This window comes from Schistocerca cancellata, chromosome 3 (genome assembly GCF_023864275.1).
Source record: "Schistocerca cancellata isolate TAMUIC-IGC-003103 chromosome 3, iqSchCanc2.1, whole genome shotgun sequence".
Classification (NCBI taxonomy): Eukaryota; Metazoa; Arthropoda; class Insecta; order Orthoptera; family Acrididae; genus Schistocerca; species Schistocerca cancellata.
Window position 1 is genome coordinate 326427074 of NC_064628.1, and position 19015 is coordinate 326446088.

The window sequence follows — 19015 nt, forward strand, 5'->3', positions numbered from 1 at the left end:
CCTTGGTGCACGGCCAACACATCTCGGCACAGTGTTACACCGTCCGGGTTATCTGGATAATTCCCACTAACACCAACCTGTCAGAACTCCGGAGATGGGAACTTGCCCTTCAGTATATCCTCTATTTTCGTTATCCGCCAGGCCTCAACCTCCGCTAATTTCAAGTTGCCGCCACTCATACCTCACCTGTCTTTCAACAACATCTTTGTCTCTGTACTTCCGCCTCAACTGACTTCTCTGCCCAAACTCTTTGCCTTTACAAATGTCTGCTTGTGTCTGTGTATGTGCGGATCCCCCTAAGGTAAGTCTTTCTGCTCCCGGGATTGGAATGACTCCTTACCCTCTCCCTTAAAACCCACATCCTTTCGTCATTCCCTCTCCTTCCCTCTTTCCTGATGAAGCAACCGTTGGTTGCGAAAGCTTGAATTTTGTGTGTATGTTTGTGTGTCTATCGACCTGCCAGCGCTTTCGTTGGGTAGGTCACATCATCTTTGTATATGTACAGGGTGTTACAAAAGGGTACGGCCAAACTTTCAGGAAACATTCCTCACACATACAAAGAAAGAAAATATGTTATGTGGACATGTGTCCGGAAACGCTTACTTTCCATGTTAGAGCTCATTTTATTACTTCTCTTCAAATCACATTAATCACGGAATGGAAACACACAGCAACAGAACATACCAGCGTGCCTTCAAACACTTTGTTACAGGAAATGTTCAAAATGTCCTCCATCAGCGAGGATACATGCATCCACCCTCCGTCGCATGGAATCCCTGAGGCAGCCCTGGAGAATGGCGTATCGTATCACAGCCGTCCACAATACGAGCACGAAGAGTCTCTACATTTGGTACCGGGGTTGTGTAGACAAGAGCTTTCAAATACCCCCATAAATGAAAGTCAAGAGGGTTGAGGTCAGGAGAGCGCGGAGGCCATGGAATTGGTCCGCCTCTACCAATCCATCGGTCACCGAATCTGTTGTTGAGAAGTGTACGAACACTTCGACTGAAATGTGCAGGAGCTCTATCGTGCATGAACCACATGTTGTGTCATACTTGTAAAAGCACATGTTCTAGCAGCACAGGTAGAGTATCCTGTATGAAATCATGATAAAGTGCTCCATTGAGCATAGGTGGAGGAACATGGGGCCCAATCAAGACATCACCAACAATGCCTGCCCAAATGTTCACAGAAAATCTGTGTTGATGACGTGATTGCACAATTGCGTGCGGATTCTCGTCAGCCCACACATGTTGATTGTGAATCGAGGAAGTATAGTACATACTGACGAAACTAAAATGAGCTCTAACATGGAAATTAAGCGTTTCTGGACATATGTCCACATAAAATCTCTTCTTTATTTGTGTGTGAAGAATGTTTCCTGGATGTTTGGCCGTACCTTTTAGTAACACCTTTAGACCACTTACCCACGAACGGCAAAGTTACAGGGTTTAGGTGTCAGTCTGGCGCACAGTTTTAATCTTTCATGTATATTTCACATACTATTCATAATCTTCAAACAACATCAAACTTCCAACATGAAATCACTACATACAAGTTTTTACATAGAAAGGAGGATTCAGAATGACAGTTGAAATAACTGTAAACTGGTTCAACAAAGATTACATCCATTTTCATTGTTTCAAGCATTTACTCCAAGGAAGATACGATTGTCCAAAATGGGCTGGCAATTCAAGGATCTCCTCTTGAGAAGTTACTGTGGGCACCATCTTATCTTGAAGATATGTATCTTGTCTTGGCACAATTCTCCAAATACAAATGAAACAATAAGTCCCCACAATAATTATGGTCTCCTATGTAACAACTCATCTGACACATTTTCGTTTGCGAATATCATTTATCAGTAAGAATACATAGGGATACACATTACTCTTCCGGAGATCTATTTAACACCACACTACTACTGTCACTCAAAGATTTGTCACCACCAAGACGAACATTATTGCAGATGTAAAACTAGTTAGTTACTTTGAAGCTTTTCTGCCTATTCAGAGCTGCTACAAATCTGAAAAGATGTATTTCATTTTCTGTAATTTCTGATCTGATTTTGGTAAACCATTCTGAAAGTTACTGTCACTTTCCGATTATTCAGATCGGGAAGAACTCTTGTCGCAACATAAGATTGCAGTGTTACACCTGCTGACACAGACAGCTTAGGACTGTGGCTTCCAAAATTTTTGAAGACATTTCATTTGCGCTGAAATTTGTTCTCATTGCCGCTCTTGTGAGTATGTCTACCTCTATATTTTCTTCAGTGGAACCACGCCACCTTGTCATTTTCTTTGTAGTCCTGCCAATCCTGATGAACAGTAAGATGTAGAGAAAAGCTGAATGCAGCGAAATGAGACCAAATAAAGTATTCAAACACAATTTACAAGGCAGAAATGTGAAGCCAGAACTGTGAAAAGCTACTGAGATATGAGAATGAAATATTGCTAAATGCTTAGACTCATCAGCTGTACTTGCTTATCCACATGATGGCTCTTCTACAGGATGTCCCAGGAGGAATGCTCAATATTCAGCGATATGACAGTTAACGATAATTTGAAGCAAGAAATCTAATAAACATGGGCTCTAAAATGCATACCTTAAGGGCTATGAGCACTTTTTCTGTAGAACCGGTGTGTTTCACAGTATCAAAGATGAACAAGTGCTCGTAGCTTTTAAGGTATGCATTTTAGAGTCCATGTTTACTAGACTTCTTGGCTTCGAATGATCGTTCCATTCCTATCATGTTACTGAATAATGACCATTCCTCCTGGGACACCCTGTTTTATTGTCACTGGTCAGCAAGGAGGCCACAAGTAACTTTTTAACTGCAGTGAAGGAAAACCCTGAGGTCGTGCTTAAACTTGTCGATGGTACCTTGGGAGCAAAGGGTTAAAATGTGTTAGTATTTAAAAATACTTCCTTTAATTGTCTTGCATCTAGTTACTCTGACAGTGACCAACTGCTTTTTTTCTTTCTTTTTTTGATCGTATGCTTGTCCTGTTTTCCTAAGCACTTCAAAACAAGTGATAATGCATGGATGACAATTTTTTAACATTTTTCTGTTGTGTGTAGTTCTCACAAAGAATTTCTAAATTAGTACAGGTGTGAATTACTTTGCACAGCATGTTTTCAGTGTAGTAAAAATACGAGGTGCATTCAAGTTCTAAGGCCTCCGATTTTTTTTCTAATTAACTTCTCACCCGAAATCGATGAAACTGGCGTTACTTCTCGACGTAATCGTCCTGCAGACGTACACATTTTTCACAACGCTGACGCCATGATTCCATGGCAGCGGCAAAGGCTTCTTTAGGAGTCTGTTTTGACCACTGGAAAATCTCTGAGGCAATAGCAGCACGGCTGGTGAATGTGCGGCCACGGAGAGTGTCTTTCATTGCTGGAAAAAGCCAAAAGTCACTAGGAGCCAGGTCAGGTGAGTAGGGAGCATGAGGAATCACTTCAAAGTTGTTATCATGAAAAAACTGTTGCGTAATGTTAGCTCGATGTGCGGGTGCGTTGTCTTGGTGAAACAGCACACGTGCAGCCCTTCCCGGACCTTTTTGTTGCAGTGCAGGAAGGAATTTGTTCTTCAAAACATATTTGTAAGATGCACCTGTTACCGTAGTGCCCTTTGGAACACAATGGGTAAGGATTACGCCCTCGCTGTCCCAGAACATGGACACCATCATTTTTTCAGCACTGGCGGTTGCCCGAAATTTTTTTGGTGGCGGTGAATCTGTGTGCTTCCATTGAGCTGACTGGCGCTTTGTTTCTGGATTGAAAAATGGCATCCACGTCTCATCCATTGTCACAACCATTGTCACAACCGACGAAAATAAAGTCCCATTCATGCTGTCGTTGCGTGTCAACATTGCTTGGCAACATGCCATGTGGTCGTCCGTCAGCATTCGTGGCACCCACCTGGATGACACTTTTCGCATTTTCAGGTCGTCATGCAGGATTGTGTGCACAGAACCCACAGAAATGCCAACTCTGGAGGCGATCTGTTCAACAGTCATTCGGCGATCCCCCAAAACAATTCTCTCCACTTTCTCGATCATGTCGTCAGACCGGCTTGTGCGAGCCCGAGGTTGTTTCGGTTTGTTGTCACAAGATGTTGTGCCTTCATTAAACTGTCGCACCCACGAACGCACTTTCGACACATCCATTAACTCCATCAACACATGTCTCCTTCAACTGTCGATGAATTTCAATTGGATTCACACCACACAAATTCAGAAAACGAATGATTGCACACTGTTCAAGTAAGGAAAACGTCGCCATTTTAAGTATTTAAAACAGTTCTCATTCTCGCCGCTGGCGGTAAAATTCCATCTGCCGTACGGTGCTGCCGTGTCTGGGACGTATTGACAATGAACGCAGCCTCCTTTTAAAACAATGCGCATGTTTCTATCTCTTTCCAGTCCGGAGAAAAAAAATCGGAGGCCTTAGAACTTGAATGCACTTCGTACATAACACAAGTGATAGCATATGAATTGTAAAATAGTGGGTAGCACCTTTAGCAGAAGGCTCATAATCTCTTTCTCAGAAATAGTAGTATTTATAGCAAACAGTGGTCATCACAGAAGCTTAATCAGCAGATTTTTACCATACACCTGTATGACACATTAAGCTCTCAACATCCCAGCAGTATTGAGATGGCAACAATTTTTTTCTTATGAATGTAATGCAGAGGTTGAAATGCAACCAGTATGAAATTTTGGTAAACTTTCATAAAATAACAGAATGGCAACCACTCTCTCATCTACAGGAGATTGATACGCCGGGCACAGTAACATACAACAGAAAACAGCATTCACATTAGCTTTTGAGCACTAGCTCTTTTTCATGCAGTAGTTGGTTGGTTGTTTTTGGGGAAGGAGACCAGACAGTGAGGTCATCGGTCTCATCGGATTAGGGAAGGACGGGGAATGAAGTCGGCCGTGCCCTTTGAAAGGAACCATCCCGGCATTTGCCTGGAGAGATTTACGGAAATCACGGAAAACCTAAATCACGCTGGCCGGACGCGGGATTGAACCGCCGTCCTCCCGAATGCGAGTCCAGTGTCTAACCACTGCGCCACCTCGCTCGGTTTCATGCAGTAGTACACACATTCACTCACACAGATACACAAACACACACACTCTTGGCCAGGGCAGTTTTGCTCCAGGTATTTCCAGTTTTGGCAGTAACACCACTTTTTAACCACATCTTCCAGGTCTTGATCAATTCACTAAAAGCACTACATGTTTAGTTAAATATGTCCAGCACCTTAAGCAATCTTGAAACTGACATTACAGATAAACTTACTTTTTTAAATGTAAGTTAACCTCTCATGCTTCACCAGTCATCACGGTTCGTTCAGTCAGTCACAAGTGAACCTCAATGAGACTCTCAACAATTCTGTTAACCTCACTGCAACACAACTTAGTGATGTGTGGCTGTTCAATGAATCGGGAAAACAATGATAACATCTGAAACAACTGGTAAATAACTGGGGCTGCAGATATGTTCAGAACCTGAGCAAATAACTGTTTGCAGCCTTCACATTTCCCTCAAGTGCCAACATGTTAGGAGCTCTGTTCAGTCCTGTCAAGAGCTGGCAACTGACATACGTGCTTGAAAGTACTGTTTGGTTTTCTGTGGCCAAAACTGTGCAGTTAAACTCCGTGGAAAAATTTAACACTCAAGGAAGACATTGGGGCCAGGAATGGTGTCAGAAAATGCAGGGCTCTGGTACTTCATGCAAACTGAGGTGATTGTCATTTCCAGTTTTTTTACTCTTAAATCATTCAGAAAGGATAAAACTAAAGGATTTAATGAATGTTCCTATGGAATAAAGGTGCTTTGTAATAGACAGACTGCAGTTGTGGGGAACAGTTCTGTTCGTAGGCAGCCAGAATTGCTTGACAAGGCTATACATGTACCTACAAAACAGGTGACAAACACAACGAACATTTAAGTCCTTGTGAAAGGAGTATTATTAGTTGGCAGCCACAAGCTAGCACTTTTCTCGCTAAAATGTCAGTCACAAGATATTTAAATTACATTACAATTGATACGAACCTGAGAGATGTATCAAAAAGCCAGGAGGAACTATTTTCTGGCTTCCTTGCTATCAGTTGCAAGTACATTGTCCAGCCACATTAAAGAGACTACCTGTCAAAAGCCTGAATAACCGCCTTTCGCAGCGTGAACCACAGTAAGATATGCAAGACAACAGCCAGTGAGGTTATGGAAAGTACCAACAGGGATGTGGAGCCATGACAATTTCAGTGCCATGACCAGCTGCACTAGGTTTCTCGGTTTGAGGATCCATGATGCATAAAGCCCAACCGACATGGTGCTACAGATACTCGGTTGGGTTTAAATCTGGTGAGTTTTGTGACCTGGGCAGTATAGTAAACTCATCTTGGTGCTCTTCGAACTGCACACATACACTGCAAGCTGGATGACACATTGCACTGTCCTGCTGGTAGATGCCATTGTTCCAACATGCAACAAATTGCATGTAGGGGTGGAGATGGTCCTCAGTGATAGATACAAACTTTTATTCATCCACTGTGCCTTCCAGAATGACGAGATCACCATGAAATTCCACGAAAACATTCCCGAGACTGTAACGCTCTCTCCTCTGGCCTGGACCCTTCCAAAGATTGTTGCAGTGTGTTTGCTTTCATACATTTCTCATGTTTTATCGAAAAGGCCACCAGTGTGAATTCCAGCCTTCAGTGCCCATGAACAGCAGTCATCGTGAGTGCATGGAGCTTGCGCCTGCTGCAGAGGCACTTAATGGTTGTTAAAGCGACATCATTGGTAGTCCTTGGTTCATCTGGGCTGTTGTCATTCAACAGTTGCACATCTGCCAATACAAGTCTGCAGCCATCTTTCACCCCTGTCATCTATGGCCACTGCTGCACTACGGTTGCAATGGCACCAGTTTTAAATACTGACATTTTGCCACGCACAGTATACTTTAACCAGGCTGTGAACAGTTTACATACTTTGTCATCGTGGGAATGCTTGCACCCCTGTCCCAAAGCTGACGATCGTGCCCTCTTGGATATCAGATAAATCACTCCATTTACACATTATGACAAAGACTGCAGTGCACTGCACTGCTTCTTGTAGCCCCCCCCCCCAAAAAAAAGCCACTTTACACACCTTCCAGTGCTACTAGCCACCACCTGCTGTCCGTGAGTGGTTATTGCACAATGACATCGAATGTGTGTGGTGTTCACATTAATGTGGCTGAAAAAATCCAATTTTTATCTTTTTTCTCTCCATTTGTTAGCACATTACACACTACATTTTAAGCAGTGTAGGTTAAAGAAAAGTGGCCAATGAAATAATTAATTTGTAAATAATGAATAAATGACAAAATCTGAAGTATTTTATTTTGAAAACAAAAAAAGGAAGTTCTCATATATTCAATACTGCACAAATTCATTCTGTATAAACTGGAAAGTACACAGTACCTTATACACATTTTTTTCCATAATTCAGTTATCAATAGATTGTGTTAGGAGATTCAAACAGGATTGGTGCTACTGTGTTAATGAGATATTTCATCTGTTTCTACTTATGTAATAATCATCGTCACTTACTGTTGCATACAATGTTTCACAAGTAATACTAAGAGACACATATTCAGCATTATTACACATTATGACACTGAAATCCTTATCACTCACACATCAATTCAGGAATATCCTTACATTCAAGGTTAAAACAGTACCTGAGTCTTAATAGTAATAATGTAGTTTGCCAACAACTGACAACTGGTGGCAGTATAAGATATATCACAATTCAGGTGTCCCATAATCAGACCTCAACAATTTCAATATCACTGTCTTGAAGTTTAGGTTTCTTTGAAATACTGTTTTCTTCATCACTGGTTGACTTCCTTTTCTTTCCTTCTCTGTCAGTTTTTGTTATCTCATTAACACCATCAGCATCAACAACTTCAATGTCGTCATCATCATTGTCCGTGGTGCCTGTAAGAAAAATTATTATAAAAATGCATAATACTGGAGGGCCTAAGGAGTGGAATGGCAGCATATACAATCTGACAATTAATTTGCACACTGTGATAACAGATTTATCTGCAGCAGGCGCGGCTCGTAATTAAAGGCTCTGAGGCGGAGCCGCCCCAAAATATATGTTGGAGTAAATTTCGCAAGAACATATTACAAAATTTAAATTATCAGGACGAATTTCGCACATTTCCCATTCCGATTAAAATAACGACGGTCAATGTTTTTGGAACTGTTTGTATTGATAGATGTTTTCCGAATGGTTAGTAGTGTTTAGGCTGCGCCTTGGAACGTCCGTAAGCTGCATGTAGTAGCGGTATGGGGGCGTGGCTTCTACATAGTACTGCTCTTTATGGGCGACCCGAAGGCTCAGAGCTTGCTGGCTAAGGGTGTCATACCAACCACCACATGTTTTTCATGTTCCACTATCTATGTAATAAAAGAATGCAGAGTAGCCGAAACTTCGCTATCCAATCTCTGTCTCTGCTTGACGTTTAGTATTATTGTTTTGATAATGTTTTACATAGTTGTTTTGTTTCTACCATTGGCTATTTTATCCACATTTACAATAAGTTTGCAAATATCCCGCCAGAGTGCACTAGACTACTGTAACTACAGGCTCTCTAACCGTAACAACAGTACTGCCATCTAGCGAGAGTTTCATAAGTGATTAGAGGACAAAGTGCGCGAAATTTGTCCCGTGACTTTACTTTCCTTGCTTGCTGATGCTGACTGCTTTTGTTGATATCGTGTGATATTAGTAAGTTTCTTTTTCGGAGTGTATTTTGCAAGATTTTAGTGAGTTTTACTTGCTTGTGAATATCTGTGACATACCGCGAGTGTGAAACCAGCACAATATGAATTCAGTGTGCAATTTAATAGGTAAAAACTTGGAACACGGCCATAGGATGCAAGTGAAATTACTTTGTGCACCCAGACCTGATCTAACGATCAATCAAGAACAGAAACAGTGCAAATCTAGGCAAGGATACAAACGCAGTTTTAATAGAGCTATGTACGATGCAGCTGAGTGGTTGTGTGATTGTGAAGTGAAAAATGCATTTTTCTGTTTCACCTGTCTTCGTACAAATAGTACTGATAGTGCCTGGACTGAAACTGGTATCACTGACTTAAAGAATTTTCACGCAAAGGTGAAAAAACATAATTCCAGCGAAAAACATTTAACTTCGAGCTTTGGAGGTAAACTACAATAAACGCCTTAAATTTAGAACTGAAGACACCAAAAATATTAAGCAGCCGCAAAGTTAACATTCATCGCATTAAAGATCTCTCCAAAACATGTCTTTTCATATGATCTGCTGCAAAGTGTCAGAAAATGTAATGATCACGTATAAAAACACTAACCCAAGATTTTAACTCTAAGTTAGCTTCTAATGATATTTAATAAATTAATACCTGATTAGAGAAGACACAGTATGTAAAATTATGGGTAGAGAGTGATCTGCCCACCCCCCTCCACCTGAATTCTTAGTTGTTTATGTCAGACTAATCTGTAACGTAACCAGAGGTCTATATTGGCTCCGACTGATAAATGCTGCAGCCTTCCCCAGTACAGAAACCACGAGCCGCGCCTGATCTGCAGCATACACAATTCAGCAAGTTAATCTTTTAGATTAGCCTGACAGTAATGTAACTGTTTCACAAACAATATGGTAAAAATTTCATTTGGAGATAAGACATCAGCATAATTTTAGAGCACTAGCTGACTTGTTTGAATAAGTATTGACTCCTTCACCTGAACCGACTGATACAGTAATGTACTTGGTAATTTTATGATGTGATTTATTCATAAGGTCTCATTATTATTAGGATGACATTAAATTTCAAAGTGTAGTGTTCTAAAACATCACTAAAAGTAGGATCGTAGAAGATATGAAGAAAAATTAAAATACACTCGGCTTGCTATGGAAAAAGTTCTGACTTTCAACCAGATGACTTAGAATAATTTTTGCACCTGGCAGGGATGGATGGAGTGGAAAAACTCAATTGGCATAGTAATTATCTCATGTAATACAGTGAATTCTAGAGCTAGAATGTATTGCTCATTTGGTGCCCTGCAGCTTGAAAAATCGTAAAATTTGTAATTTTATTAATTAATTAATTATTCAACAAAAGCTGCTTTGTGGTAGTATTTTATTTCACCAGACTAATTTCCGGCATTGCACATCATCAGAGGTATCTGTATTACACAAATTTTTAATGATAATTTACTTTCAATGTCTCTGTGATTTCAGTTCATTGTAATTTGACTTGCCTTTTATGTAATTTTAACATATATAACAAAACATTTTGACATTACTTTAACCGAACAGGCCAATTTAAAAAATAAATAAATAAATTGAACATTTCACCACAGCAATTCCCAATGACAACTGCATATACTTCATAAATAATTCCTTTTCTGATATATATATGTATATGGTTGGTTGATCCTTTTTTGGGGCGGGGATGAGAGGAAGGAACTAAACAGTGAGGTCATCGATCCCGTGATCTAAAAGGACAGAATCAAGGGAGAAACAACACAAAGGGCACAGTCCAGTTTAGGAGAAGGGATAACTGGCAAACAAAGAGGGAAAAGGGAGATCAGGGCAGCAGAAAGAGGAAGAACAGGAGTGTGGTACGTAGAAACAGGAAGATCAGGGGTGCCGCATTAACACTGTGAGGAGGGGCACCAGCAATGCCACCAACCTCTCCTGACACCCACACCACACCAGCATCACGATACAAGGACAACATTAGTGGGAGAAGACACAAGAAAAGGGTTAATAAAACTGAATAATAGACCAGACAAAATGGAGGGAAAAAGCAGGGAGAATCTGGCTGGTGCAAAGAAAAGGTCAAGGCCTATGTAACCAATTTCTATGATAACTGAGGGACTCAAAATCCCGAGGAAAATTAAAAGACTTAAACCTGACAGGACGAACCATTGTTGCAAAGAAAACCGAGGACAGACATAACCATATGAGGGTCATCCTCAATCACTCTGACAAGGAAGGTTGTTGGAAGGTGTATTTAGTGTGAAGGGCCAAAAGGCGGGGGTGAATCCAGCAAAATATGGACCATCGTGAGGTAAGCTCCGCAACTACAAAGGAGGGGTGGGGGGTGGCTCTTTGCAGGGTAAGAAACTATGGGTCAACCTAGTATGGCCAATACGAAGACAACAGAAGATGGCAGATTCCCGCCGGTGAGGTAGAGGGAAGAACATCACATGGTGGGAGTCTCCTTGATTATGCAAAGTTTATTAGAAACGGATAGTCTCCCAAGAGTTCGCCCTTGATTAAGCAAAAAGGGATTTGATACAAAGCTGCAAATCTACCGCTGGAAGGGACACAGAGAACATTGTTAAGTGAATCAACGGGAAGTGATCACTATTATAGAGGTCGTCCTGTAGCGACTAGTGTAAGAAAAAGAAGAAGGGGAGGGGAACAGAGTGACTGATCAATGGCAGAGAAAGTGCCATACGTGGCAACAAAATGGGTATGGGAAACATCATTAAGAAGGGACAGGTCATGGTACACAAGAAATTATTCAATCTGGAGCCTCCAATTAGATGAAAAAGTATTGTCCCACAAAGGGTGATAGGCATTAAAACCCCCAAGGAGGGGGAAGGGAGCGGGCAAGGTGCTGAAGGAGGGCAGTTAGGGCAGCAGACTGTCAAGAGGGAAATAGGGATTGCAAACCCTGACTGCAGAGTCTAAGTGCACTTGGACGGCAACTGCTTCCAATGTGCTACAGAGTAGGCACCAAGTACTAACAATATCCATACAGACCAATCTGCAAACACCACTGGAAGCCCTCAAGGGGCCGCCCGGTTCTGGAAAAAAAAATGGACCCCATGAAGTGTTGGTGAGTGAGCATCAGTAAAATGAGATTCCCGGAGAGCGACACAAGCTGCCGAGTAAAAGGCAATAAGGGATTGCAACTCGGGGAGATGATTGTAGTATCCACTACAGTTCCACTGAAAAGCACAGAGTGGATATCCAAATGGGAGGCAAACAGGCTGGAGCCAACCATGCCACTGGGTTACCATCTGTCATTAACAAGGATGGGATGATATCCACAAATAAGATGTCAGACTCATCTACATCTACATGGATACTCTGCAAAACACATTTAAGTGCCTGCCAGAGGGTTCATCGAACCACCTTCACAACTCTCTATTATTCCAATCTCATATAGCGCGCGGAAAGAATGAACACCTATATCTTCCCGTACGAGCTCTGGTTTCCCTTCTTTTATCATGGTGATTGTTCCTCCCTATGTAGGTCAGTGTCAACAAAATATTTTCGCATTCGGAGGAGAAAGTTGGTGACTGGAATTTCGTGAGAAGATTCCGTCGCAACGAAAAATGCCTTTCTTTTAATGATGTCCAGCCCAAATCCTGGATCATTTCTGTAACACACACTCCCATATTTCGCGATAATACAAGACGTGCTGCCTTCTTTGAACTTTTTCGATATACTCCATCAGTCCTATCTGGTAAGGATCTCACACCACGCAGCAGTATTCTAAAAGAGACAGACAAGCGTAGTGTAGGCAGTCTCCTTAGTAGGTCTGTTACATTTTCTAAGTGTCCTGTCAATAAAACACAGTCTCTGGTTAGCCTTCCCCACAACATTTTCTGTGTGTTCCTTCCAATTTAAGTTGTTCGTAATTGTAATAACAAGGTATTTAGTTGAATTAACGGGTTTTAGATTAGACTGCTTTATCGTGTAACCGAAGTTTAACGAGTTCCTTTTAACATTCATGGGGATGAACACACTTTCGTTATTTAGGGTCAAACTGCCACTTTTCGCACCATTCTGATATTTCTTCTAAATTGTTTTGAAGTTTGTTTTGGTCTTCTGATGACTTTATTAGTCGATAAATGACAGCATCACCTGCAAACAACCGAAGACGGTTGCTCAGATTGTCTCCAAAATCGTTAATTTAGGTGTTGTTGTTATTGTGGTCTTCAGTCCTGAGACTGGTTTGATGCAGCTCTCCATGCTACTCTATCCTGTGCAAGCTTCTTCATCTCCCAGTACCTACTGCATCCTACATCCTTCTGAATCTGTTTTGGGTATTCATCTCTTGTTCTCCCTCTACGATTTTTACCCTCCACACTGCCCTCCAATAATAAACTGGTGATCCCTTGATGCCTCAGAAAATGTCCTACCAACCGATCCCTTCTTCTAGTCAAGTTGTGCAACAAAATTCTCTTCTCCCCAATTCTATTCAATACCTCCTTATTAGTTATATGATCTACCCATCTAATCTTCAGCATTCTTCTGTAGCACCACATTTCGAAAGCTTCTATTCTCTTCTTGTCCAAACTATTAATCGTCCACGTTTCACTTCCATACATGGCTACACTCCATACAAATACTTTCCGAAACGACTTCCTGACCCTTAAATCTATACCCGATGTTAACAAATTTCTCTTCTTCAGAAACACTTTCTTTGCCATTGCCAGTCTACATTTTATATCCTCTCTACTTCGACCATCATCAGTTATTTTGCTCCCCAAATAGCAAAACTCCTTTACTACTTTAAGCGTCTCATTTCCTAATCTAATTCCTGCAGCACCACTCGATTTAATTCGACTACATTCCATTATCCTTGTTTTGCTTTTGTTTAAACTGATAGCTCAGTAATTTTCACATCTGTCAGCACCTGTTTTCTTTGGGATTGGAATTATTATATTCTTCTTGAAGTCTGAGGGTACTTCGCCTGTCTCATACACCTTGCTCACCAGATGGTGGAGTTTTGTCAGCGCTGGCTCTCCCAAGGCTATCAGTAGTGCTAATGGAATGTTGTCTACTCCGGGGCCTAGTTTCGACTTAGGTCTTTCAGTGCTCTGTCAAACTCTTCAAGCAGTATCATATCTCCCATTTCATCTTCTTCTACCTCCTCTTTCATTTCCATAATATTGTCCTCAAGAACATCGCCCTTGTATAGACCCTCTATATACTCCTTCCACCTTTCTGTTTCCCTTCTTTGCTTAGAACTGGGTTTCCATCTGAGCTCTTGACATTCATGCAAGTGCTTCTTTTTTCTCCAAAGGACTCTTTAATTTTCCTGCAGGCAGTATCTATCTTACCCCTAGTGAGATAAGCCTCTACATCCTTACATTTGTCCTCTACCCATCCCTGCTTAGCCATTTTGCACTTCCTGTCGATCTCATTTTTGAGACGTTTGTATTCCTTTTTGCCTGCTTCATTTACTGCATTTTTTATATTTTCTCCTTTCATCAATTAAAATCAATATTTCTTCTGTTACTCAAGGATTTCTACTAGCCCTCGTCTTTTTACCTACTTGATTGTCTGCTGCCTTCACTACTTCATCCCTCAGAGCTACCCAGTCTTCTTCTACTGTATTTCTTTCCCCCATTCCTGTCAATTGTTCCCTTAATCTCTCCCTGAAACTCTGTACAACCTCTTTTTGCAGTTTCTTCAGTTTTAATCTACAGTTCATTACCAATAGATTGTGGTCAGAGTCCCCATCTGCCCCTGGAAGTGTCTTACAATTTAAAACCTGGTTCCTAAATCTCTGTCTTACCATTATATAATCTATCTGATACCTTTTAGTATCTCCAGGGTTCTTCCATGTATACAACCTTCTTTCATGATTCTTAAACCAAGTTGTGCTCTGTGCAAAATTCTACCAGATGGCTTCCTCTTTCATTTCTTAGCCCCAATCCATATTCACCTACTACGTTTCCTTCTCTTCCTTTTCCTACTATCGAATTCCAGTCACCCGTGAGTATTAAATTTTCGTCCCCCTTCACTATCTGAATAATTTCTTTTATCGAATCATACATTTCATCAATCTCTTCGTTTGGCATATAAACTTGAACTACTGTGGTAGGCATGGGCTTCGTATCTATCTTGGCCACAATAATGCGTTCACTATGCTGTTTGTAGTAGCTTACCCGCATTCCTACTTTTTTATTCATTATTAAACTTACTCCTGCATTCCCCCTATTTGATCTTGTATTTATAACCCTGTATTCACCTGACCAGAAGTCTTTTTCATCCCACCACCAAACTTCAGTAATTCCCATTATATGTAACTTTAACCTATCCATTTTCCTTTTTAAATTTTCTAACCTACCTGCCCGCTTAAGGGATCTGACATTTCACGCTCCGTTAATATAGATAAGGAACAGCAAAGGGCCTATAACACTACCTTGGGGAACGCTAGAAATCACTTCTGTTTTACTCGATGACTTTCTGTTAATTACTACGAACTGTTAGCTCTCTGACAGGAAATCACAAATCCAGTCACATAACTGAGACGATATTCCATAAGCACTCAGTTTCGCTACGAGCTGCTTGTGTGTTACAGTGTCAAAAGCCTTCTGGAAATCCTGAAATACGGAGTCGATCTGAAATCCCTTGTCAATAGCACTCAAAACTTCATGTGAATAAAGAGTTAGTTGTGTTTCGCAGGAACAATGTCTCCTAAACCCATGTTGACTGTGTGTCAATAGACCATTTTCTTCAAGGTAATTTATAATGTTCGAACACAATATATGTTCTAAAATCCTGCTGCATATCGATGTTAACGATATGGGCCTGTAATTTAGTGGATTACTCCTACTACCTTTCTTGAATATTGGTGTGACCTGTGCAACTTTCCAGTCTTTGGGTACGGATCTTTCATTGAGCAAACGGTTGTATATGATTGTTAAGTATGGAGCTAAGGCATCAGCATACTCCGAAAGGAACCTAACTGGTATTCAGTCTGGACCAGAAGACTTACTTTTAGTAAGTGATATAAGTTGCTTCACTACTCTGACGATATTTACTTCTACGTTACTCATGTTGGCAGATGTTCTCGATTCGAATTCTGGAATATTTATTTCGTCTTCTTTTGTGAAGGCATTTCGGAAGGCTGTGTTTAGTAACTCTGCCTTGGCAGCACTGTCTTCGATAGTATCTCCATTGCTATCGCGCAGAGACAGCACTGATTGTTTCTTGTGCTAACGTACTTTACATACGACCAGAATCTGTTTGGATTTTCTACCAGGTTTCGAGACAAAGCTTCGTTGTGGAAACTGTTATAGGCATCTCGCATTGAAGTCCGCACTAAATTCCAAGCTTCTGTAAAAGATCGCCAATCTTTGTGATTTTGCGTCTGTTTAAATTTGACATGTTTGTTCTGTTGTTTCTGCATCAGTGTTCTAACCCGTTTTGCATACCAAGGAAGATCAGCTCCATAGTTTGTTAATTTATTTAGTATAAATCTCTCAATTGCTGCCGATACTATTTCTTTGAATTTAAGCCACATCTGGTCTACACTTATATTATTAATTTGGAATGAGTGGAGATTGTCTCTCAGGAAGGCATCAAGTGAATTTTTATCTGCTTTTTTTAATAGGTACAATTTTCGCTTATTTTTCAAGGATTTGGGGATTACAGTATTCAATCTCGCTACGACAACCCTGTGTTCACTAATCGCTGAATCGATTTTGATGCTCGTTATTAACTCAGGATTGTTTGTTGCTAAGAGGTCAGGTGTGTTTTCACAACCGTTTACCATTTGCGTGGGCTCATGAACTAACTGTTCAAAATAATTTTCAGAGAATACGTTTAGCGCAATTTCGGATGATATTTTATGCGCACCTCCAGAATTAAACATGTATTTCTGCCAACATATCGAGGGGAAATAAAAGTTACCACCAACTATTATCGTTTTGAGTCTGGTACATGTTTGAAATCAAACTCAAGTTATCTTTGAACCTTTTAGCAACTGTATCATCTGAATTTGGAGGTCGGTAAAAGGATCCAATTATTATTTTATTCCGGTTGCCAACAATGACCTCTGCCCATAATAACTCACAGGAAATATCTACTTCAATTTCGCGACAAGTTAAACTACTTCTGACAGCAACAAACACACCACCGCCAACGGTGTTAGCCTATCTTTTCGAAACACCGTTAGGTTCTTCGCAAAAATTTCGGCTGAGCTTATATCCGGCTTTAGCCAGCTTTCAGAGCCTATAACGATCTGAGCATCAGTGCTTTCTATTAGTACTTGGAGCTCTGGTACTTTCCCCAACACAGCTGCGACAATTTAAAACTGTTACACCAATGGTTCCTGTATTTACGTTTTTCCTGTGTTCAGCCTGCACCCTTTGTGACTGAAGCCCTTCTTGTGTTTTCCCAATACCCTCTAACCTAAAAAACCGCCCAGTCCACGCCACACAGCCCCTGTTACCCGTGTAGCCGCCTCCTGCATGTAGTGGACACCTGACCTATTCAGCGGAACCCGAAACCCAACCACCCTTTGGCGCAAGTCGAGGAATCTGCAGCTTACACGGTCGCAGAACCGTCTCGGCCTCTGATTCAGACCCCTCCATTCGTCTCTGTACTAGAGGTCTGCAATCGGTCCTGTCGACTATGCTGGAAATGGTCAGCTCACCTGCAGTTGGCTGCACCCTGTGCTCTACATGGCATACGGGAGGACCCTTTCCACATCTGGAATGACTCCACCCGGTATGCACACGGAGTGCACATTGGATTTCTTACCCTCCTTGTCGGCCAAGTCCCTAAGGGGCCCCATAACGTGACTAATGTTGGAGCTCCCAACTACCAATAATCCCACCATCTGCGTTTGCCCGTATCTTGCAGGCTGAGTGGTTTCCTCTGAAACAGGACAGGCGACAGCATCTGGCTCGGAGACAGCGTCAGCCACAGACAGCGCCTGGAACTTGTTTGTCAGACAAACTGGGGAAGCCTTATGTGCGGCTGCCTGGGAAGTCTTTCGCCGCCTGCTTCGCCCTGGGGTGACCTCCCACTGGGCCACAGGTGAGAGGTCAGCCTCAGTGCCAGCAGTAACTGGGTTGGCCACCGGTGAGGACTGATCGGAGGACTCAGACGCGCTGGACGTCCGTTGGATCCCCACGGCCAGCCCACAACAGTGGTACCCATCCACTGCAGCCTCAAGCTGTGTAACCAAAGCCGTCACAGCCTGAAGCTGAGAGCGAAGTGTCACCAACTCGGCTCACATCCACACACAACAATCACAGTCCCTGTCCATACTAAAGGCCCTAAACTATGCAGATTAACGGACTATCGGCACGTGCTGCGCAACTCTACTGTAGATCCTGACGAAAACGCACGAACTGTGACTAGTAATACGCAGATATTCAAAAACCTATCTACCGAGCACTCAGGTGGAACTGAATAATTTGCCCCTGATAAGGAAGTTTTAAAATGTCACAAAATTGGTTTACTTTCCGACACAAATGAAAGCCCGACAACTGTGGCTATTAGATATTAAATTTACGCACAGAAAAACAAGAAACTGAACTATTAAAGCACACAGGTGATATAATAAAATTCGCTCCTCGTTAGGAACTAGTAAATGACAAAAGCCGTTCACTTCCCTGTTGCTGTGTCTGTCTCGGTCGGCTACTGCTGCCTGACTCGGGTTGCGAGGGGGGAGATGGCAACTCTTGGGGAACGGCGGGAAAAGGGGTGGGGGGGGGGGGGGGGTGGGTGGGTGGGTTAATGCATGGAGTGAGAGCAGGATGCTCCAAGACTGGGAACTGAAAGAGAGCAGGTTACCTTGGGGCACACAGACTGTGTCCTGTGGCTGAGTTGTGGTAGCAGGTCTCCAGCCTCAGAGGTGCTGGGGAGAAGAGTCCCAGGAGGGAGCCCATCACCGGAGGGTGCCGATGAAGGGGAAACTTTTTCAGCTGGGGAGAGGGATCAGAAATTGGAGGGGGTGGAGAGTTGGAACTGAAGGGGAGGGGGGGGGGGGGAGGAGGAGAGGGGGATGGAACTGGGTTAAGGACATAACAGAGGCAAAAGTAGAAGTTATCAGTACAGGATGAAGTCTGTCATATTTCTGATGAGCCTCAGTGCAAGATACACGATCAGGCGACTTATACTTTTGCACCTTTTTTCTTTCTTATAAGTCAGGTGATGGTCACGACAATTAACAAGCACAGGTGGTGG

At 42.0% G+C, this 19015-nt stretch overlaps 1 protein-coding gene across 1 annotated transcript in view; it reads right to left on the reverse strand.

The window, feature by feature from the left end:
- Nucleotides 1-7380: 7380 nt before the first annotated feature.
- The window catches only part of LOC126175020 (SUMO-activating enzyme subunit 2), a 156241-nt gene continuing 144606 nt past the window's right edge, over nt 7381-19015 (reverse strand). Inside the window, exon 12 of the mRNA XM_049921518.1 lies at nt 7381-8006. Within this exon, the coding sequence (XP_049777475.1) occupies nt 7834-8006 (173 nt within the window). The 3' untranslated portion in view covers nt 7381-7833. The remainder of the gene's footprint in view (nt 8007-19015) is intronic.